The 23,273-nt window shown below is 40.9% G+C and overlaps 1 protein-coding gene across 1 annotated transcript in view; it reads left to right on the top strand.

Moving 5' to 3' along the window:
• LOC121961725 (pleckstrin homology domain-containing family A member 5-like) overlaps window positions 1-21,680 on the top strand; it is a 269,588-nt gene extending 247,908 nt beyond the window's left edge. Inside the window, 17 exon segments of the mRNA XM_088073004.1 lie at window positions 3,208-3,270; window positions 3,351-3,431; window positions 3,573-3,725; window positions 4,457-4,558; window positions 4,776-4,884; window positions 5,047-5,093; window positions 6,808-6,892; window positions 6,895-6,939; window positions 6,942-7,000; window positions 8,452-8,587; window positions 10,927-11,048; window positions 11,883-12,074; window positions 12,264-12,380; window positions 13,993-14,112; window positions 15,554-15,699; window positions 17,079-17,248; window positions 18,384-21,680. Of these exon segments, the coding sequence (XP_087929130.1) occupies window positions 3,208-3,270; window positions 3,351-3,431; window positions 3,573-3,725; window positions 4,457-4,558; window positions 4,776-4,884; window positions 5,047-5,093; window positions 6,808-6,892; window positions 6,895-6,939; window positions 6,942-7,000; window positions 8,452-8,587; window positions 10,927-11,048; window positions 11,883-12,074; window positions 12,264-12,380; window positions 13,993-14,112; window positions 15,554-15,699; window positions 17,079-17,248; window positions 18,384-18,451 (1,815 nt within the window). The 3' untranslated portion in view covers window positions 18,452-21,680.
• Window positions 21,681-23,273: the final 1,593 nt, after the last annotated feature.

Genomic DNA, 23,273 nt, shown 5'->3' with positions numbered 1-23,273 from the left:
GGGCGTTTATCATTCCAAAAGAATTTGTTGCATAGCTTATCGAATTGCTTGAAATATCTAAGGGGAATTTTAATTGGAAGAGCCTGTAGTAGATAATTAAATCGGGGGGCAACATGCATTTTTATTACTACATTGACCTTGCCCCACAAAGACAGAAATAGGGGTTACCATCGGTTTATGTCAGTTTTAAATTTGTCTTGAAGAGGTTCAAAATTAACACGGACCAGGTCAGTCAGTGATCGGGGGAATGTGATGCTTAAATATTTGATTCACGACCATGGCCAGGTCAAGTCACCAGGCTGAAATAAAGTCTTAGGACAATGGGGTGACAGAGCAAGAACCTCCGATTTGGCCCAGTTTACTTTATATCCAGATATTTCAGAAAAATTATTAATGGTTTTAAAAGGGATGGGAGGGAGCGTTCTGGTTCCGTTATGAAAACTAAAGCATCATCTACATAAAGCATCAGCTTGTGATTACTATTGCCAATTTTGATACCTGGAAAGTCAGGGTCTCTGCAAATGGCCACTGCCAGAGGCTCCAGCGCTAGTGCAGATAGCAGGGGGCTCAATGGGTAGCCCTACCTGGTGCCTCTGCGAGGCTTAAAGGACTGCAAGATAACCCCATTTGTGGCAACCACGGCTCTGGGCTTAGTGTATAAGAGATTGAAACCAGCCAATAAACCCTGGGCTTCCAGGGCAGAAAACGGATACTGCCACTCTACCCTGACCCTAAAGGTCGTGTTTATCTCAGTTGGATCAGACAGCACGTTGCCACCCTTTATTCTAATGGCTGGTATAGCACTCGGCCTCGCTCTGTTTGATGTACCAGGCTAGCATTCTCCCTGCTTTATCACCTTCTTCAAAGTGTTTCTGGCTAGCTTTAAACAGGGAAAATTCAGCTTTTTGGGTCAAAATGGAGTTGAGTTCGTATTTGAGTCTTGTTAAGTTTGCTGGGTTTGAGGGAGTCATATCTTGTTTAAAGATAGCCTCAGCAATGGAAATTTCCCTCTCCAGCTCCAATTGCTTGGTGATGCTTGCTTTCTTTTTGAATGAGGCATGATGTATTATATAGCCTCTAATGAATGCTTTAAAAGCCTTCAATGCCACGCCTGCAGAAGGGGCTGATAGCAAATTGGTTTCTTCATAGAGATTAATATGAGCCCTCAAAAATTCCGTAAAACCTGGGTCAGGCAAGAGACTAGAGTTGAGCCTCCACCAAGGAGACTTGGTGGTGTTGTGGAGAGGGACCATGCGGAGAGCCATGGGGGTGTGATCAGAGAGGAGAATACTACCAACAGAGCTAGACATTATGGAGGGAATTATAGAGTTAGAGACAAAAAAAAAATAGTCAATCCTGGATAGCGTATTTTTTGGTGGGGAAAAAAAGGTGTAATCTTGTGTTGGTGGATTGAGTAGTCGCCAAGCATCCACTAATCCAGAGACCTTGCACATTTCCTGTATGCTGGGGACAGATCTGCATTGGTGCTGTGAAGAAGAGCTGGGGTCTAACGAGTATTTTATCACTTTACTGCAGACCACTAACACTGTGCCTCTGCCTGCCCTCATCTTTTACCATCTGTTTGAGCTAACAGCCAAGCTCTCTCTTTTCTTTAGGAGGAATTGGCTGAAAGGCTCATCGGTCGCTCCAGTGTAGTTAATGTTCACGTTTGTAGGAGCTGTTCTGTAGCATAACACTGCTGCTTTCAAAAGACCAGTTTTGAGTGAAGATGTATAGAAGGGACAGACTCTGCAAAGCAATGCAAAGTCATGCAACACTGTCTAACTGGTGGTAAAATGGGGAAGTTGTAGCGCGTTGTTATAATGTCACCAAAACAACATCACATTCTGCATTGATGACATAGTCCCTGTCAGGGACGCATCAGAATGACATTTAAACTATAAACAGGATGTGTTGTAATATTGCTGTCTACCCGTGATCTGAGATTTGAGTAAATCAAACTGATACTGTAAAAGCAGAGGAGGCAAAACTATGATTTGGCGCACATGTCTTCACAAAATGACATTCTTGCCTTTGATAATTCTATATATAATATTTTGGGGCTTAATTTTGTCATTATTAGCGTGCATCCATTCTCTGAGGATACACCTGACTCTGTCTTTCTCTACATTATGATATTAAGCCACACTTCCCCTGGTAACACCTGGGTAAACAGCCTTAAGGGAAATTAAACAGGATTAATGAATCTGCACAGAGCACTCATCCCTTCATCCCCTTCCTCCCTGCCTACCTGTGGAATGAACAGCAGCCAGGAACAATATTAAGAGTTTCTCTCTGAAATCTGTAGCGAGATATCAGACAAATCCAATCCTTGATAAACCCACACTTTGACAGACTCCATCCTCTATGACAGTGATACTCACTTCCCCCTTACACTGGGAACTGTTAGAGCACTTTTAGTATACAGGTATACAGGTGCCAGAGTTTATACAACAGCATCAAAATAGAGCTTGTTTGTCAAAAGAAGTGCCAATGGAGGATTCTCAACCTAAAACAGAGGTCCTAGCTAAGCTTCTAATGTCCTAAAATCCTAGAAATGTCCATAAATCCTAGAAACATCCTAAAATCCTAGAAACATCCCAAAATCCCAGAGTCCTAATTTTCTAGAAATGCCCCAAAATCCCACAAATGTCTTAAAATCCTGTAAATGTCCCAAAATCCAAAAAATGTCCTACAATCTTACAAATCTCCCAAAAGCCTAGAAATATCCTGAAATTCAACAAACATCCTAAAAGTTCCTAATATAGAAATGTCCCAAAATCTTAGAAATGTCCTAAAATCCTACAAATGTCCTAAAGTCTGACAAATGTCCTAAAATCCTTGAATGTCCTTAAGTCCTAGAGACATCTTAGCCCTAAAAATCTACTAAAATCTTACAGACATCCTAGAATCCTAGAAATGTCCTAAAATCCTAAAGACACGTATGGGGCTGCTGTGACTGGCCCCTGGCCTCCTGTCATTTTGGAAAACTGGCTTCTAAACAAAGCAAGTTAAGCATCCCTGCCATATATATTAGGACAAATTGGGTGAAACAATGAGATGTCAGGTCATTTGTTTCTCCTAAATTGCATACAGTAGCATTTTGAAGGAGAGCTCATCATGGCTGGAGCTCCTAGATCTCCTTCCTAACTGATGTGTTGCTGTCGCCCCCTGCTGTCCATCTCTGACTGTGCCTCCTTGTTTCAGATCAGTCCAGACGACTACAAAGACAGCTCCTTCATCCAGCGCACAGAGGAGCCGGACATAGATGTAAGATGAGCCCACTTCTCGGTGACATGGATACATTTCAAAGAGAATGTAGTTGATGTGTGTGTGTTTGTGTGTGTCAGACCAAGCTGAGCAGACTGTGTGAGCAGGACAAAGCAGTGAGGATGCAGGAGGATAAACTGCAGCAGCTACACAGAGAGAAGGTACAGCTCTCAGTGTGTGCACTCATTTTTCTGTCTTTGTGTAGACTCGTATGTGCAATAAGTATTTATGTGTGTGTGTGTGTGTGTGTGTGTGTGTGTGTGTGTGTGTGTGTGTGTGTGTGTGTGTGTGTTGTATGGCAGCACACTCTGGAGACAGCCCTGCTGTCTGCCAGTCAGGAGTTGAGTGAACAGAGCGGTTCCAACCCTGCAGCCACACAGAGCCTGGTCCAGCAGAGAGACGTGTTGCAGAACGGCCTGCTCAGCACCTGCAGAGAGCTGTCCAGAGTCAACAGCGTGAGCACATCCTAACACACACACACACACACACACACACACACACACACACACCACAAGGACACTTACAAACTGTCAGTAAAATCCATTTCATAGAGCCTTTGGTCTAAAACTTGATGTTTTGTTTTAAATACAAGTGCAGGCCAAGAAACAGCTGGACCTGTATTTTCTAAGAATAAACTGATTCAATTTTGGTGGTCAAAGGTCATGGTCATTGTGATCTTGCGTTTGTGTCATTCATGTAAATGAGATATCTCAAAAACACCTTGAAGGAAGTTCCTCAAACTTGACACAAACAGGTCAACTGGTTAGAATTCAAGGGTCAAAGGTCAAGTTCACTGTGATCTCAGAAATAATGTTTACAGTCATTACTCAAGAATTTGTGCACACATTGTGACTAAATAATGAGGCAAGGACATTTTATTTCCAAAAGGTCAAAGGTCAACTTCACTGTGACATCATGATGCTTTACAAAAACTCTTTTCTGGTCATTAATCAGCATCATACCTCATTATTCTCACAACTCACAATTCTGTTATTTTTAATATATCAAAATAGAAATGGGACAAATGGTAGCCACAAGGAGTCAAATAGAAGGAATTCCTTCTGGGAAGCACGTTTGTTTGAGCACACACATGTAGACATAAGTCAAAGACACACAAACACACACACGCGCACACACAAACACAGAGTCCAATGAACCTCCTGTCAGTTGGTGTCCTGGTTTTCAGGAGTTGGAGCGTTCCTGGAGGGAGTACGACAGGTTGGGGGCAGATGTCACTCTGGCCAAGTCCAACTTGCTGGAGCAGCTGGAGGCATTGGGTAGCCCACAGGTAACACACACACACACATGCACACACTCAGACACACACTCACACACATCTCCTAGGGTGATTAAGCTTTTAACAGCCATCACCTATGTATGTATGTGCGTGCGTGTGTGTGTGTGTGTGTGTGTGTGTGTGTGTGTGTGTGTGTGTGTGTGTGTGTGTGTGTGTGTGTGTGTGTGTGTGTGTGTGTGTGTGTGTGTGTGTGTGTGTCTGTCCTCAGACAGAGCCTCCAAGCCAGCGGCACATCCAGATCCAGAAGGAGCTGTGGAGGATCCAGGACGTGATGGAGGCTCTGGCCAAAAACAAACCACAGCGGAGCATAGACAGCAGTGAGTCTCTCCAATAACATTTCATTAAGTCATATTCTCACATTCATTTTAATATTTGTCTGATGAGAATCGCATTACTTGATTGCCTGACCACAAAAGTCTTTTAGATGTCATGTTGTGGAAAATGTCTCATCCCTCTCATCTTTATATTCCCATATCCAGCAGGGTTACCTGGTTCCAAACCGCTCTCCAGCCTACAGAAGAATGAGGTAAGGCAGCATCACAGCACAGTCCAAATCTGCTTTTTCTTTTGTTTTTTTTAGCAAGTTAAATACTAGTCCCATTAAGTTTTCCCAGTTTGCAAACCATTTTAAAAGGCACACGAAAAGTGTTTATATGAATTTCCCTTTTACCAGGCACCCACAGGTTTTACTTTAAGTCAGTACACCATGAAATAAATCTTAAAACTTGCTTGACATAGCTATTCTGTCACAAAGCTGGTTTCCATTAACCTTCAGATTGTGCAAATTGAAATTGCATATCAACATTTCAAAAAATATTGCTGAAGTTTTGCATAAATCTATAATGGAAACCAGCCTACTGTGACCTGAACCAAATTAAGTTTTCATGATGCCTATCATTACCTATACTCACCTTCTAGGTTAGATAGTTTTTTAACAATGTGTGTACGTTTTTGTTTCAGGTTTGACTGCCATCTGGCTATTCTGTTTTTGTAACTTGTGTTTTGACAAGACATTGACAAGCAGACATTAGAGCCACCCACAGATAACCATCTACAACTCTGCAGTTCCCTGCATTCTAGTGTCTTTAGCCCCATTTCCCCCTGTAATTCCTTGTTCACTGGTGGTACAGAGTGAAGTCAGCACCTCGTTTATGATCCACAGAACAGGGTTGCAAGCCAACATTTTCAGAACAAAAAAGAGCAGGCTCTAGTCTCTCTTGAAAGAATATTTAGAGGTTTAGGGATTTAGTGCTGCTTGAGCGCACTGAAGCGACACACAGTAAGCACGCTACAATGCGTTTTTGTCTGCAAGCGAGGGTTATATGCCGATCACATAATCCGGTCGAAATAAATTTCTCAAACTCAGACAATCAAACAGTAAAACTACACTGATCGAATATAAAATATGATTAGTTACTATTTCCCATCTTAAATGTTTTCAGAAGTGTATTTTAACACCTAGTTTGCTGTAATTGTGAGAGTGTGTGAACAGGAAGGTGGCACCACACTGCTTCCTGCACAGTGAAAATTGAGGCTGAAAAAACTAAGATCAAACAGTAAAACTAAGCAGCGCTTATCAAATGTAAACCAGTATTCTGTTTCTAAGTTGTCTGTTTCTCTCCTCAAATATTTTTAGTAACATGTTTCAGCTTACTGTTTAACTGGAATATGAGATCTGGCCAGCCGCCATTGTTTCACAAGCCCCAGTCCACATTACGTCAGGCACGTAGTATTCTGTAATTAAAGATTTTCTACCTCTTAAGCAACAGCAACGTTTTCTCTACTCATGTAGCACCAATTTCAAAAGTATTTTGATCTTTTTACTGCAGAGACAGCCTAGTTTTATGTGAGGCCCTTATATCGATGAAATAATTATTCAGCAGACTGCAGTGTTTCTGGCTCCACCTTTTAGCATCAGATCAGTGTGCTTGTACCTCAACAAAGAGGTTACAAAAAACAGGAATGGTAAGGAAGAGTTCCATTTGTTCCATCCACAACTTTTGACAATGGAAATGGAAAAAAATGTGTACCAAACTGAACTGAAGCAAATGAAAACATTTTCAGTTCATTGTTTTGGTTTTAAACCACCAAACTACACTGTTTTAGTCGACTCTATCATTAGTCTGATTTCCAACAGCAGTAAGTATCTGAAAAAACTACTGATCCTGACCCATAACCTTGAGTATAGTCCAGGGACATGATTTCCTTTGAATGAGACCAACTGTGTTGACTGTCAACAGGCAGTGACGCTGCTGCCACTCGGTCCTCCCAAGGAGGGTGACAGCATGCCCCCGCCCGCCCCTCCCCAGTACTACGACTCCTCAGAGCGCCCCCTCACGTGAACCCCCACCACTCACACCCGGGCAGCCGCCTTTCACACACACACACCGTCCCGAGGATCGCAAGGCTGGCTCCAGGAACGGAGTGCACAGCGTAAGAACCAAGGGAAACCTTTATGCCCCTCCCATGTCTGCTCCCACCGTCCATCTTTGGTTTACTGAGGCCGCCGACAATGTGTGCTCACAACCATGTTTACATTCATACTCATCATTTTCACATCTCAACTCAGCACTGGAGAGATTCATTCTTCAACAAGTGCCATTTTGGATTCATTTGGATTTTATTTTCGTGTTGTTTTTCTTTTGACCCCCTCATTTCATGTTCCATCCAGCCGTCACTGTTGCTCACCTACAGGGTCGCATCCACACCCATTCTGCTCCGTGTGTATTTATTTGTGGAGTTTTACTGTTATGAGGGTGACGTTTGTTTTTGTACATTAACACTTTTTTAACCGTGTTTTGCCTTCTACTTTGAATGTGCACAGTCAAAAGTATTTTTACAGCAGCAGAGAACCCTCCTCTCTGCCACTACTATTGTGATGGCACTGTAACAAATGAGGAAAGAGAGATGGGACCGTAGGTGTTACCTTGTTGCCAAACTGAAACATTTTAAGAATCAGCAAATTTTCAGACTGAGCAAATGCTTTTGTTCCCGAATCCAAGAAAGCATAGAGTTAAGTGTGAAGCTGTTGCAGTTGGTAACTCTCTCCTGTCTCAGTGTACCAGTATCTAGAGATGGATGACACATCTAATCTTTCTCCCACTGTAGAAAAATTAAGCCAAAATATAATGGATACGGCTCCTGTCATCTTGCGCTGGTGACCTCATTTGAAGCCAGCGTCTGTGCTGTCGCAATCTCCGTAGTTTCAAGTTCTCACTAACTGACCAACTGACGCAAGCAGCGCAATTAACCTAAGGCTCTAGTGCATACAGCCTTCAATCATGAAATCCCCCTTTTTATGGCATGAAAAAGTTCTAAACAATCTCATCAGAAAAAGGTTAGGTTAGGTTAGGTTAGGTTAGGTTAGGTTAGGTTAGGTTAGGTTAGATTAGGTGGCTTTATTTGTACCCGTAGGTAGATCTGTTTTGCAGCATAACAGAGAGAGCATCCGTGTTAGTTTACAACATTAAACAAGAGAAACACTGACAGAGGACACATGCATAACAGACAGGGCAAACACTGGATACTCACACGCTGACAAGAAACAGGATTCAAGAGAAGCCGCTAAAGCAAAACTGCAAAATCAAATATAGACTCAAAGGCAGATAAATTGTTCATAAATAAGTACAAGAAATTAAAAATTAGTGTGCAACCCATGCTAGGCTTTATTTAAATGAATGATAGTGGTTGGAACAAAGGGAGAGGCACTGTGATGCTGCCAGAGGAGCAGCTTATTGAGATTACTCTCAGCAAGGTGCAAAAAAAGGTCTGAAAAGTTGCAAAGTCAAGCGAGAAAGTCGCAGAGTGTGCATTTGTGTTTATGTGTGCTGACTGCTCCTGCATGGTGTGTTGTATTCTGACCTTAAGTGATCTCTTCCTCACAGCAAGCTCCAGACTACCGGCTGTATAAGAGCGAGCCTGAGCTGACCACGGTAAAGGAAGAAGTAGACGAGGCCAACACCGAGGACAAGGACAAGACGGAGACCTCAAATGAGAGTAAGGACACTGCAGCTTCAAAAGGTACTCAGGCCTCATCCACACTTTTACCCAAACTACTACTTAATTTACACCAAGCATCCGCTGTATTGCAGCATCAGGATTGCTTCCCTATTGGGTCTTATAAATTAGGATGTGTCAAGCCAAAACATTACAGCTAGGTCTGCATACCTTTTGTGATTTTGTCCTTGTGTGGTCACTCCTTTCCCTTTGCCATGGCTTTTTCCAGTGATGGATGCACCCAGTACTGCTCTGATATGTTGCAGTATTTTCTTTGCAAAGGCTCCCAATCTGTTTGGACCACCACTCACCTCATGAAACATTTAATTGCCAATCAGACATCTAATTCTTGAAGTTTGATTGGACGTCTAATTAAGGGGCTGATGTGAATGTTTTTCTGACACTGATGCGGTTTCAATGGCTTATATATGAGATCAATCCATGTTTCTTAGTCAAAAAATGATAGAGAGTTAAGATATTGAAGTATCTCTGAGTCTTTTCATGAAAGAGGGTAAAATGGAGCGTGAGATGTACAGGCAGTTATGTGTGGCAGCAGCAATGATGCAGGCATTGCACTTTCTGAGTTTCTTTCAGTTTACCGTTACATTTAGATTCCAGCCCTCGCCTATGGTCATGAGCTCTGGGTAGTGACTGGATGACAGATAGGAGCAGCCAAAATAGGTTCCCTCTGTAGGGTCCTGGCTCAGCCTTAGAGATAGGGTGAGGGGCTCAGAGGGAGCTGCTGCTCTTTCATGTGGAAAGGGGCCAGATGAGGTGGTTCAGACATCTGATCAGTCGGGATGGACCCAAATATTCGGCTATTTGTTCTTTTTTGCAGCAGCAGCAGCAGAGGAATGCCCCCTCGGTGCTTGTGTTTCTGCTGCTGCACTTGTCACACACAGTTACCCAACCGTTATTAAATTGTTTATTGACTGAGTCGAGCCATTTTGGTGTCAGTAAGAGCAACACCAGAACGTAAACACATGAGACCCCCCGCAGCTCTTTCCTGCAGCACAGAGCAAGTGAATTTCAATATCTTCCATGAGGATACATCATTTCAGATGCACAACATAATTTAACAGACTTATTTAGAACACTGGTCAGATTGTTGTACTGCGTAACTGTCTAGTTCTTAACTTTACAAGCTATAAGTGTCACAACCACTGACAAGCAGTTGGAGGTATGGTGTTTGTATGTAATGGTAATGGTATTCGGGACAGTCCTACTGATCAGGATTCCTCCTGGGTGCCTCCTGTCACATCCAACTGTGTTTTTTTTTTTTTATTTAAAGGGACCATATACAAAACAAATGTTACCATTTGATGCACAGCACTAAATTATAGCTTAGGGAAAATTGCATCTGCAGTCCTTAAACAGGTTAGAACAAAGACATAGCACAATAACATAATATAAAGATGTACACTTAAAACACACACACACACACACACACAGGGCAAACAATACAAGGCAGAGCCACACACAATATAAATGCAAATGCATTATAAAGTGATAAAGGACAAAGACAAGGCAGACAGTGAAGTATAAAACACAAAAGCACATTACACACAGAACACACAATACAAAGCTAAACACCATAGTACACTGTACTAGTTAATGCTTGTCAAATAAAAAACTAATTCTAAAGTCCAGATTTCAAGGTCAGTAAGTACAGAGCTAAGCAGCTTTGAACCGTCTTTTCAAGGTTTTGAAAGTCCTGATAGAGCTGCAGCTCCTCCCACTGTCAGGCAGAATGTTCCACTGATTTGTAGCTTTCACAGAAAAAGACGATTGCCCAGATACAGCAATGAAATGGTACATTACAGTCTTGAAACTCAGTGTGATATCACAGTGACATCATAGTGTTCTGCAAAAACCCTTCTGGTTATTTTTCAACATTGTATCTCAGAAGCAGGAGGTGAGACATTTGTTTAGATACTGAATTGTTGACGCTTATCTGTAAACTGTTCTGGTTGTAAAGATCCTCTGTGCTGCCGGGGGAAGATGTGTGTGAAGCATCCATGTTTTGCCAAAAAGTACACTTAATACTTTTTATTAAATTCCTTTAAACTCTACACTACATATATTAAAGGATTTTGGACTGACGGTGTGACCGTTGGAATAATATTGATTCTGTTATTACACTAAAACACTCATCAAACTGATTATTTTTTCAAAATGTATTACTTTGTGATAAACAGCAATGATTTCCCTGAATGTCTTAAAGTGTTTTTTTGTGAGCTTATTTTTAATCTTTTGTGAAATAGAGCATATGACCTTTTCCGTCTCAACATGAGCAATTAGCCTGAGTGCCGTGTTAGTTTGCCGGTGTATAAGTGACAGCGTTCCCTGCTTCTCTCCAACAGTGCCCCCCTACCCAGTGGGCATCATTCCTCCTCGGACCAAATCTCCCATGAGCCCTCCAGAGTCCTCCACCATCGCCTCCTATGTCACCCTGAGGAAGACCAAGAAGTCTGAATCCAGATCAGTAGGTTTCCCCCTCAGCATCCAGAGAGAGAGACAAACAAAGTTTGATAATATGAACTGATTCCAATTCATCAAATGTGGCTGAACAGAATTTTGTTTTGTATATTTTTTTGTGTAGGTGATCATTCCTTTGTGTCAGAGCTCTTTAGATTGTTAATCTGCTAATCTGCATTTACAACATGTCACTTCATCTGACAGTCAATCAATCAGAGCAGGGATCAGTTTTGCACGTTGCCTGATGTTTTCTCATATTGTTTGAATATTGTCATATGGAAGCTGGAATTTAATTAGTTGTGTCTTGATCAGTATTTGGCGGTCAAAGGTCACTGTGACCTCACCAAACATGTTTTTGGCCATAACTGAAGAATTCATACATTAAATTTCACACATCTAATAAGATAAAATGATGGGAAGACATTTTAGATCCATTTTTAGTTCATTTTAATGTACTGGTCATCTTGTTCTAACTATTTATAGCTTTTATATTAAAAATGTTCCATAAGATATTACCAAGAGTAAAAAATGCATTAGTTATGGACAATAACTGAGGATAATATCTTGAGATTTTGTCATGATGAGGACAAAGACATAATGCATTTAATTTGGTATTGTCCAGTTGTTGCACCCTTTTGGCAGCAGGTGGCAGACTGGTTGCCCAAACAATTAATTGTCATACTGAATCATACAATATCCAGCTCCTTTAACTTGTTCTCTTCTTACATTGTAGGCCACTGCTTTATAACTGGCAGAAATCATTCCACAGTCAGAAATAATTCTCTGGACAGCTTTAATGCAAAAAGCAAAAGACTGTAACACTAAGTCTTGTCTTGTGCAGGAGCGTCCGAGGAGTGCCGTGGATCAGACGGGATTTGGGGAACGAGAGCTGGGCAGAACGAGGATGAGTGTGGAGGAGCAGCTGGAGAGGATGAGAAGAAACCAGGAGGCCTCGTCGCTCCGAGAGAAGAAGAGAGAAACCCCATCCCGCTCACCCTCCTTCAGCAAAGACAACCCTTTTGTTATTCAGCAGGTGACGTGTACCATACAAACACACAAACACATACACACAAACACTGCTTTAGCTTAGGAGCTACCTCTTGTACTTACCTAACCTAAAAAATTGCCATTTGAGTCCATCAATTAATTCCTCTGTGTGTGTGTGTGTGTGTGTGTTTGTGCGTGCGTGCGTGCGTGCGTGTGTGTGCGTGCATGTGTGCAGAGTCGGATCCATGCGGAGGGGGCCTGTGCAGACCCTGTGGAGCTGGAGGCAGCTCTGCAGCAGCTGAAGGTGTCTCATATGGAGCAGAGTAGGACAGCTGCTGAGGCTGCAGCAAAGGTTCATGGGAACTTTTGATCTCAGTAGTTGTGATCTTTACTTTGTTCTTAGTTTCATCCACAACAAATAACATTTTAAGCAGAGTATTAAAACTGAAAATCAGGGATGTCCTGATCCAATCTCAAAGACCGGCATCGGGGCTTATCGAGGTATTTTTAAACTGATCAGCCCGATCTGATCCTCAGATGAACATCAGCTGATGTTTATACTGCTGAAGGTTTCATGCTCAGAGACGACACATCCCACTCGTCGTGACACACCACACGCCATATATGACAGCAACATGCAGTGTCTATTTATGTTATTTACCAAAGTCATGACTTGGGAAAGGGATTGGAAAGACGGGGCAACGATATGTTTTTAAAATAACTGGTTTTGCTTTTATTGCTTAACCAGTGACTGACCTTGAACACATCACAGTGAAACTTTATGCAGCCTCTTTTATTTAGCTAACGAGTTCTTATCCTGACGATTTCAACTGGGATTTCAACACTGGATTACTATTTTAAACTGACAGGACTAAAAAAAACTGGGTGTGCTTCCCACTGCTGCTGTGAGTGGATGATAATGAAGACTGACTGCTGTGCTGCAGCAGCAGCTGACATTGTTTTTTCAACCTGAATACAGTTGACACCACTGCATTTAGTTTAATTTGATAACAACTGATGTATGTGGACCAGTGATTGGATTTAAATGACGTGACTTGACTTGAGATATAATGTTATGATATAGGACCCACAGGACTCAACAGCAGTATCAATAAGCACAAACATTATTGATGTTCAGGCTTTGAAAAAAAAACAGAACTGGGTTGTCAGTTGGACTGTGTTTTGAATCCCATCATGAGCTCTCGTTTCAGCTCCATGTGAGAGTCTCTTGCGCTTTACTGTCAACTCTGGTGTAAGGTGCTTCACCTTCACCGAGTGGAGACACACATTTTGTTTTTGTTTGTTTTTTGCTTTACTGTTTTTTGCTTATTTTAAGTAATTTTCTCGTAATGTTTTACTAATTTTTTTCAGGCCATTTCTTGTTAAAGTGCTCGACGCTCTCTTCTTCACGTTTTCAAAAAAAATCAAGCCAGTTTGCTCATAGACCAAAGAGGAAAGGGATAGAGACAGCAACAAGGACAAAAAAAAAGTTAAAGACGGGGTTATTTATTTTATTCTGCGAACTCTTTCTGAAATTGGATTAAAAATCGTTATTAAGGACAAGCTTAGATGCAGGGATTTATATTCTTAATGCGTTGCAGAGCTATTCAGTTGTTATATACTTACATTCTATTTTAATCATTTTAAAGTGTGCGCTGTGAAGCTGTTTTATCAAGTATTGGATCAGGATTTGGTATCAGCAGATACTCAATTTTGTATTACTGAGATCATAATTTTGATTAACTGCAAATGCAGTACTACATCATTAAATGACTACATTTACACAGACCTGGTAATAGTATTAGTTATTGATTGAAATCACTGTTATACTTAATCATTTTTCCTCAGTGTTGAGATAGTGATTAAATCAAGGGTTGGTTCTGAAACTGGCGTACTGGATGTGCTTGGAATGCATGTTGCACATAACTTGACAGCTCATGACTAAATTCTGTTTATATCTCCAGGACCTGCAGAGAGCAGAGGAGGTGAAGGATGACAAGTGTGAGGAGGTGCAGGGGGACAAGGACGTGACCCTGCCAAGTGTCAACAAGCTACAGACGGAGACCAACAGGACAGACAATGAGGTACTGTAGACACAGCCTGCTCAGCCAGGGACAACATGTTGACTAGTTCCTGCTTTAGTTTCTATTCATTTTCAGTTTTTCTTTATTTTGAGAGCTAAAAGTTGCATTAAAGGATGTTTTTTTTCTCACTGATACAATCCCAATTTCAAGTTAGTCAAGTCAGTCGTGACTTTGGATCATGTGGACTTTGGTTCATATGCTCATAACTCATAAATACAGTAAATAAGATATTTCCCAGGAGCACGTGAAGGCAGCATTTGATCACACAACACAATGCTGCAGAGGGAGTGTGCCATTGGCTGCTGACTGCAGGAATGTTTACCAGAGCTTCATTCATTCATTCATTCATTCATTCATTCATTCATTCATTCATTCATTCGTTCATTCGTTCATTCATTCATTCACATGTAAAGTGGTACAGAGCAGTGTCTGGAGGCTGTGGAGGAAAGTCAAAGGAATTTGAACACACAGGTCTCTGCGCCGAATCCCCATGTGTAATCCCAGCTCACTCTGCCACTCAGCAGATAATGGGCTATTGTGGCTGCAACATGTCAGAGTGTAATCTGGGACAATAACACAAGATTTGTGGGAATGTGGAAGAAGGCAGGCTGGTTTTGGAGGGTTTATCTCCTGGATTCAGCCAGGATTGATGGCTGGCTCTGGGCTGCTCTCCTGTGGGATGCTGCTCAGAGACTGTACACACATCTTCATTACACAGTAGGGACAGAAAAACATTTAATGAGTTAGTTATTATTAGTTATTAATGAGAGACTAACTCACTCAGTCATTCATGTTTTATTTCTTCTTATTTCTATCTGCTTATTTATTTTCTGAAATGACTTATTATTATATCTATTTTCTTAGTTTTTGCTCTCACTTGATTTATTTATCTAGTAACTCACAAACTGACCTCTGTTGGCAGAACTCAAATATACTGACATATTTCATTGTTGGCCAATATTCATATTCATTTCTCTGGAGGAATCACTATTTCTTTTTGTATTTGAGTGTAAAATATAACAACACAGGACAGCACAGAATTAAAGCCTCGGTGACATTAAAGATGCACATCAGTAGGCTGGCACTGCAGGGAAACACACGTCAAGATTCAAGATTACTTTGTTTGTGCCTGGGGAATTTTTTTTTTTCCATACATACGTAGTGCAAAACCAGACACAGAGTGAGAAGCACAGGCAGGTGCAAACATAAAGAGCACTTCAATTCATGCAACACTGCCCATCATTTTACACCCTCCTAATGATAGAGGGATGAAAGTTTTTTTTTACCTATTCACGATTCTCCTCTTGTATTTATTAGGGACCCTGTATTATCAACCTGATATGAAGCACTATTCTTATTGCTATTGTTTTAAAAAGGTGCATTAAAGTTTGCTTTGAGTGAACGGAACTAAACAAGCTCCTTGTTGTTGTGTGTGTTTCAGCTGTGTGAAAGCCAGAGGGTGGTGATTCTTGACCTGGGCACAGAGCCACAGCATGTGGAGATTGTAAACCTGCAGCCATTTGAGGATGACGAAAGCAGAGAGCAAGATCTGACCAGCTCGCCAACAAACACCACCACTGAAAACAGGTGCGTGCACGTGTGTGTGTGTGCCTCTGTGGGCGCATGTGTGCGTGTGTGTGTGCACGCACGTGTGCGTCTGTGGGCACGTATGCGTGTGTGTGTGTGTGTGTGAGACGTCACCAAAGCCATCCATTTGTAAGATAATAAATATTGATTGGTGAAGCTTTTAGCCTCAGTATGCCCTAATGGAACACTTGTTCTCAGAATCATACCTTAGAGGAAATTAAATCAATGTCTGGGACCAGTTTTATGGAAAAAGTTATTTATGATTTCAGACGAAGGTGGGTCTTTTTGAACAAAATCATGTGCAGTCTGAGTTAGAAACTAGTGTTTATTAGTGAAAGCAGATGAAGGGACCATTTACACGGTAACCATTTTTGCATGACGTTAAACTTTTGTTGTGGCTTGGCATTTCAGTCACACAATAACAACATTTTAAGGGCATGAAAACACAAAGTTTTGAAACCGGATTCCTGAGTGTAAACTTTTAAAAATGCCACCCCTTCTGTCGCCATGTGAACTGGCAGTGTGCGGATCCTATGAGAAAGGTGCCGTCACAGCTGCACTTTGTGTATATGTGTGGTCTTACTAACGTATGTGTGTCATTACTTAGTCACACCACCAGCTACTGGCCTGGCATCCATACTTCAGCTGTTTGTGGTTGTTTTGATGTGGATCGGTGTACATGAGGATTGTTCTCACAATGTTATACAAGGTACAACTTACAAGGTTAAGTCAAGTCAAGTCAAGTCAGTTTTATTTATATAGCCCATTATCACAAAACATGGTTTGCCTCAGAGGGCTTTACAGTGTACGACATACCTCTGCCCTTAGACCCTCACATCACCCAAGGAAAAACTCCCCAAAAAGAACCCCTGTAACGGGGAAAAAAAAAGAGGAAGAAACCTTAGGAAGAGCGGTAGAGGATAGTGAGGGATCCCTCTTCCAGGACGGACAGACGAGCAATAGATGTCGTAAATAGCAAATGAAATACAATCATGGCAAAAAAGGAAAGAGAAAGAGAGAGGGGGAGAGGGGGGGGGCACAGCAATAATAGAAACAGATGCATGTCAGATGCATATGTATATGTGATTTTTTAAAGTAGTAGAAATAAAAATTGTCCCTAAATCCTGCTACATCTTTTGGCATGAAAAAAGGAGTTTATTGTATGAGCATAGATTTTTTGAAAAAGGCAAAGGAGAGACTTTTACGTTTTTAGTAGGGCCGTTGTGTGGCTGGAGTGCTGTGCAACCAGCACGAAGGGATTGCAGGAGTACAAGTTACTGTGACGAGAGATGATTGCATTTCTCCTTCTTGTCCTGTCAGTAGTATTGTGTTTTGAATCAGAGTCAGTGTGTGACCTGCTCTGCTCCTGCTGATTGTAGCTTCCAGACTCCTGAGCCGGAGACGCCGAGCCCGGAGCCGAGGGAGGAGGAAGCAGATGTGATGCAACAAACCACCAGAGAGGAGAAGCTGGAGAAGAGACTGGACTCTTCCAACCAGCTGACATCAGACGACAAGAAACACAATAACAACAACAACAACATGTTGGCTTGTAAGTGAAGAGTCCCTCCATCTCCTGACTGTAGTCTGTATATAAACATGGACAAAGCATCCCCATTACGCCAACTATGCTTAAATGAGGTTAAAATATCCGAGGTACGGTCACTGCCATCTTGCGCTTGTGACGAGTTTGAGAGCTGGAATCTGTGCAGAAGTGATATTAGTTCCTGCCCAAACCTGTCTGATCAATCGTGAGCGTTGAATGCCTGGACTGGCTGTCACAGCTGTTGGAAAGTCCAGTTTTTGTAGAACTGAATAACTCATTAAAACTAAACTAATCATAAAAATAAACACTTGAACAAACATCAGAGTGATGAGAATTACCTTCAGTGACAGAAACCATCTTTGAGAAAAATGTATTTGGTGTGTACTTTTTAGTTTGGCCTATGACCATTCACTAACATGGAGGAGCGGGCTTTATGACCTGCACTGCAGACAGACACCAGGGGGCGATCCAGATTGAAAAGTTACACTGTAGGGAAGCTGTCATGTTGTCCATCTTTAAGTACAGTCTGTGTTTGTGACCTTTAAGGTTGTATCATCTGTGTCTGCCATCATTGACACCCTATTTCATGTTCACCCAAATATCTTCTGTTACTTAGAAAAACCTGAAATCATTTGATATAACATTGCAATGTTATGGATTAAACTATCCAACAGTTAATTAAGTATGAAATATGTGCTTCACCCTTACAGCTACAACACTGAAATGCTGTTGACACAGTATTGCTCCAATAATAATAACAATATCAGCACTCTGCCTTTTCATAATTTAAGGTTATGCTGTCATGGATAGTGTGATTCGGCAGGTTTTTACATGGTGTTATTGCTACAGATTGGGACTCTGGAACAGCATACACTGATCAGCCATAACATTCAAACAACTGACAGGTGAAGTGACCGACATTGCTCATCTCGTCAGAATGCAACATTGTGGATGCCATTTGACAAGCTCCACCCACCCAAAAACCATAGCAGAGCAAGTGTCCACTCCCATGGCAACAGCATTCCCTGATGGCGGTGGCCCCCTGGCAGGACAACGCAACACGACATACCATAAAAACTGCTCCACAATGGCTCCTCACTCTTATTTCTATTCTCCATCTCTTCTCCTCCCTCCAGCGCAGACGTTCACCTTGGTGAGAAGCGACACGTGAGCTACGCCAGCCTCAACATCCACACTGGCATCCTGTAAAGCCCAAATGTAGCTTGCCTGCATAGAGCATGCTCCACGGCTTCCTGCGTTTACAACGGGACTACTTTGATACTACTGTTCCATGCCCACAAGGAGACTGAGAGCGAGAGGATGACAGCCCCGCTAACTGACTGACATCACAGACGGGACGCTGTCACATCCACACAGACAGAGAGGCAGATATACTGTATCTTTAGCACCTGTTAAATCTGTCCATACTGGCGTGTCCCTGAACAAAACACACATTCTATGGAGTCCGATTGTCTCAAAACTTTTGTGCATAACAGTAAGATTGTGAAATGGTTCATTATTACTCAAACAACCTGACTTACATGATAGTCATCACTTCACTCCTGACAGTGTTTGTTGTATAGAAAGGCTGAACGTCTTTTAAAAAACAATTGTTTTTAGAGTTTTATCTGTTGATTCAGTTTTAAATTGGGTAGGCCTCTTGAACACTATTTTAACACTAACTCAAATGAACACCTGGTGGCAGCCCAGTACAACCACAGACACAAGCAGCCAAGACGGACTATGTCTCCACAGACTGGATTAACAACAGCATGTTAGCAAAGCAGCCGCTTCAATACTCACTCTGCTTCTACTCAGCATGCACTCAGGCACAGTACTGAGGGTAGGTCATCCTTGTTTTGCAGCAATCAAAGCCCAACACATAGTTACTGTAATTATAAACAGGCTGTGAAAATATGCTTCAGGTCACGGCTCTACACGTGTAACATGTGGACAGTGGTTCTCATTTATCAATCTAACCTACAAATCAGCACAAATTCAAACAGAGAAATCATCCTATGATAGAGTTTGCGTGTGATTCATGAAACATTCTAATGATGCATAGGAATGAGTTGCTGTTGATAAGCATGGCTGCTGGAAACAATCATTGAAATATCTCAGTCTGATATATTCTGGGTTTAGAGGCTTCCCCTCGAGACATGGAGAGGCGTAATATCGCCAGGAGGAGAAACATCTTCCAGCTAGAGAGAGAAATACTGCTGTCCCTGGTCCAGTTTAACCAACTGGCTCTGTTGGAAAAACACAGTCTGGAAAGAAATCACTGCCACAGTCTATGGTGTTGCAGTGGACAATCTAACTCCAGCTGAGGCAGGGATAATTAATTTATACATTCATGATATGTACCGACCTATGGGCTACATATAATAATAGCATCCACCTTTACATTATAAAATACTGATACTATGATAGTATTCATATAAAAGCTTATATGTGACCCAGGACAATGAGCCAGCTAGCAATTTGTGGTTCCAAAATTGTTCTGAGAATGGTACAATGCAACCAATGCAATGTTGTAGAAATGTTTTCAGCAGCAAGTTTCCTTTTAGTTCCCAGAATGTTATTCTTAAAGTGCCATTCCCTATAAACAACAAAAAAATCTTGATTTTTTTTCACATTATATTTTTATTTTTTAAAAAATGGTTTGTAATCTCAGTCCTTAATAACATGTTTTGAATGTTGCTTTGAAAACGTTTTTTATAAAAGAACATTGTCTGATCTGTCACTTCTCAACATCACCAAAACATCCTCAGAATTTTGCAGTTCAAACGTTGAGTAAATGTCAGCATTTTATCTTACAGGGAAATTATGAGAGAGAATGCAAGCTGTTATGCAGCCTGTGCAGACGAATATAGAATTATAACTTTTCAAAGAGCAGTTTGACAACAGAAAACTCATTCAAAGCTCCTGCAACCAACGTCTAAACTGAAATTAAGATGTAAAAAGGGGATATGTTTGTGCACATGAATTTCTGACTGGAACTATTCACACCAAGGCCTCACCACATCCTGCATGTGGTCAGGAACAAAATACTTCATTTCTGGATATCCTCAAAAATCTCTTTCTACCATATTTTCAGGCTGTTGGTTGTCAGCCTTTTCATTCTTGGGTCAGTAAGGCTACGAGCTAATGTTAGCACAGACACTAGTTAGGAGGCTATTTCCTGGTTCTCTTTCTTTTTTTGTTGCTGTTCCCATTTGGCCTCTATTGCTATAAATACAAGTTACGAGGTAGATTTATGTGTAATTTTTTTAAAAACGTAGTTTAAAAAAAGAGATTAAAATTTGTCCCTCAATCCTGCTACATCCATTGGCATTGAATATATCAGATTCAGCCATTTTATAATCTTGACTGTGTGCATGACTTGTTTTGAGGGTGATATTCTGTGGATCCATAGATATGTGTTGCCAAACATATACACACAAACATCAATACACACAACTTTTGATACCTTACTAAGTATTAAAGTCATCTTAACATACTTGTTAGCATATTCTACTGATGTGGGGGAGGGGATATGAGCTGTACTGCTGCAGGAGCTTAGTGTACAGTTGCATGTAGGAGGACTCAAGAGGTCTCACTGCAGACGGGCTAAGCACCAAAACTCGACACACATGCAGTGCTTTACTTTAACCCTGAAGTGACCGCCAATGCGCTTGAATTTTAACTTGCTCTGATTTCGATTGTCGTGTTCCTTTGAGTACAGACGCTCCCTTATCACACTGGTTTCATTTTGCAACTGCAACATAACAGATTGTCCTTCTTTGGATATACATATATAAATATATATAAAAAAGTATAAAAAGTATATATATATATATACACACACACACGGTATATATATGAACATAAAGTAGATTTTTACTTCAACAAGGTGCCACTTCATGCTGCTGATTTTTTTTTCTTGGACAGAATTAAGTATTTTGCAGAAGTTGTGATTATTTATATAGAGCAGAGAATCTAAATCCTGAAGGCCGTAGATGACACACACATTATGTGAATGTTTTGGATTTCCAGTCTGCTCTTTCAGTTCTGTATCTTTTTGTTTTTCTCCCTTTGGTTTACATGACTTATAGAGCATATACAGAGGCTGAGGACGTGACACTGATTTGATAGTTTGCATTTTAATGTGTCCTAGGTGGTGAAGAATTGGACAATAGCACATGTACCAAGCAATAAGTAGGACTTTGGAGCTCCAGGACATAAAAGAAATTTAAAAAAGATGTATAAACTGTAAAAAATTAAAATAAAAAAAGCAAAATAAAACAAGATAGCATAATTTCTGTACACATTGAAAAGAAGAAGAGCGAATATTATAACTATAAAATGTTATTATTAATATTATTAGGGTCAATATGCAAAAAGTTCATACCCCATCTGTTTTATATCATGTGAAATAAATGTTGATGTTCTTAAAATATCCTCGTTGCTCTTTGTTTTGTTGTCTACAGTTCGAATGATCTTTCCTGGTTCAGTTCTGTGATCCTTCTTTCTGTGCAGTTCTGACATGCTTGAAGTAAAGCTGTTGGTCCCTCTGTTGGACCTTTTGGGCTTGTGACTCCTTGAAATTAAAACATGTATAGGGGCTGTGTCCTCGCCGCAGCGGCCCCGGGTTCGACTCCGGCCTCGGCCCTTTGCTGCATGTCGGCCCCTCTCTCTCTCCCCATTTCACACTTGTGCTGTCCTATCTACTAAAGGCAAAAACGGCCAAAAAAAATCTAAAAAAAAAAAAAAAACAAGTCCACCTGAAGCTGAAGTGACGTTTCATATATAGAGAATATAGCTGCTGCCAGTATCAAACTCCTGTCCCTATTTTAGCTTTTAGTAAAGAAAAAGAAGAAAAAAGAGAAAATATCAAGGTTACATATATAATAATATGCATACAATGACAGTTGTGGTAAAAAGAAGAGAAAAAGGTCAATATTTGCATCTAGATTACATATATTTATGACATACAGTTGCAATAAAAAAATAAAATAAAGACCCAAATATCAATGTTACATACACTTACAACACTCAACGAAAGGATATCATAGAATAATTAAAAATGCTCACGTCTCTGATTTTGCTTAAGCCAACCTTTAACACTTTTGTTAAAAATTTTGGGTTAATTTTTTTCGGTTGTTCGCGTGTTCCACATTTTGGAGCCGTTTATGGAACTGACTGCCCCAAGGAGGTCATCCAATTTGTGATTTTACAATTGGCGCTGGCTGTGTCCCTGGTGTTCCCACCACTGTTTTGCATAAAATATCTGGTGCTAAGATTTGAAGGCATTTAAAAAATAGTTCAAGGGACAAAGATGTTAGAAAATTAAAAGACCTGAGCAAATTGTACTGCGAGTGTGTGACAGTCATGCCAACTCATGGGGTTTTTATTCATTATTTTTAAGGCTTGGTTATACAGAAATATTAGAAATATATGAACAAAATCATTGCATGCATGTACCCATGTGCAGCTTTGATTGGATTTAATGTCTTTTTAGTTTGAAGCAAATTTATTGTTTATTACTGTCTTTGTAATATTTTTGAAATGTTTGTCAAATTTGAGTTTGGAATTTAGTGTTACACCCAAATATTTACATTCATTCACCATCTTACTTTCTTCTCCCTGAACTGTTATGCTATGTTTTTAGAATTGTAGTGGCTTTTTTTCTTGATGAAGGATGGAATGAATGGATGATGGAATGAGTTTCAGTAGCAGTTTAATCTACATTTGGCATTCTGAGCCGTTGCCTTGAAGGCAGCAGCTGATTCTCAGGATTCAGGATGTGTGCTGGGTGGTTCGTTATTTTCTGTGCTTCCTGGAGCACAGATTCCTCATAAAGAGGCTGTGTCCTGATGCTGGGTTTTTGTTCTCAGAGTTGTCTTTTCTTTGTTTTCATCTGTTTAGTTTTACTTTGTGTCATGTTACTTCCTGCCTTTGTAGGGTTCCCATCAGTTCTGTCACACCTACTCACCTATCAGCCTTGTTAGTCCTTCCCTGATCCCAGAGTCACCTGTAGTGTTCCTGCCTC

The sequence above is a fragment of the Plectropomus leopardus genome, chromosome 22 (assembly GCF_026936395.1).
Source record: "Plectropomus leopardus strain MGB_pleo_1.0 chromosome 22, ASM2693639v1, whole genome shotgun sequence".
Taxonomy (NCBI): Eukaryota; Metazoa; Chordata; class Actinopteri; order Perciformes; family Serranidae; genus Plectropomus; species Plectropomus leopardus.
Note: the sequence above shows the minus strand (reverse complement) of the source record. Positions and strands in the feature narration are given on the sequence as shown.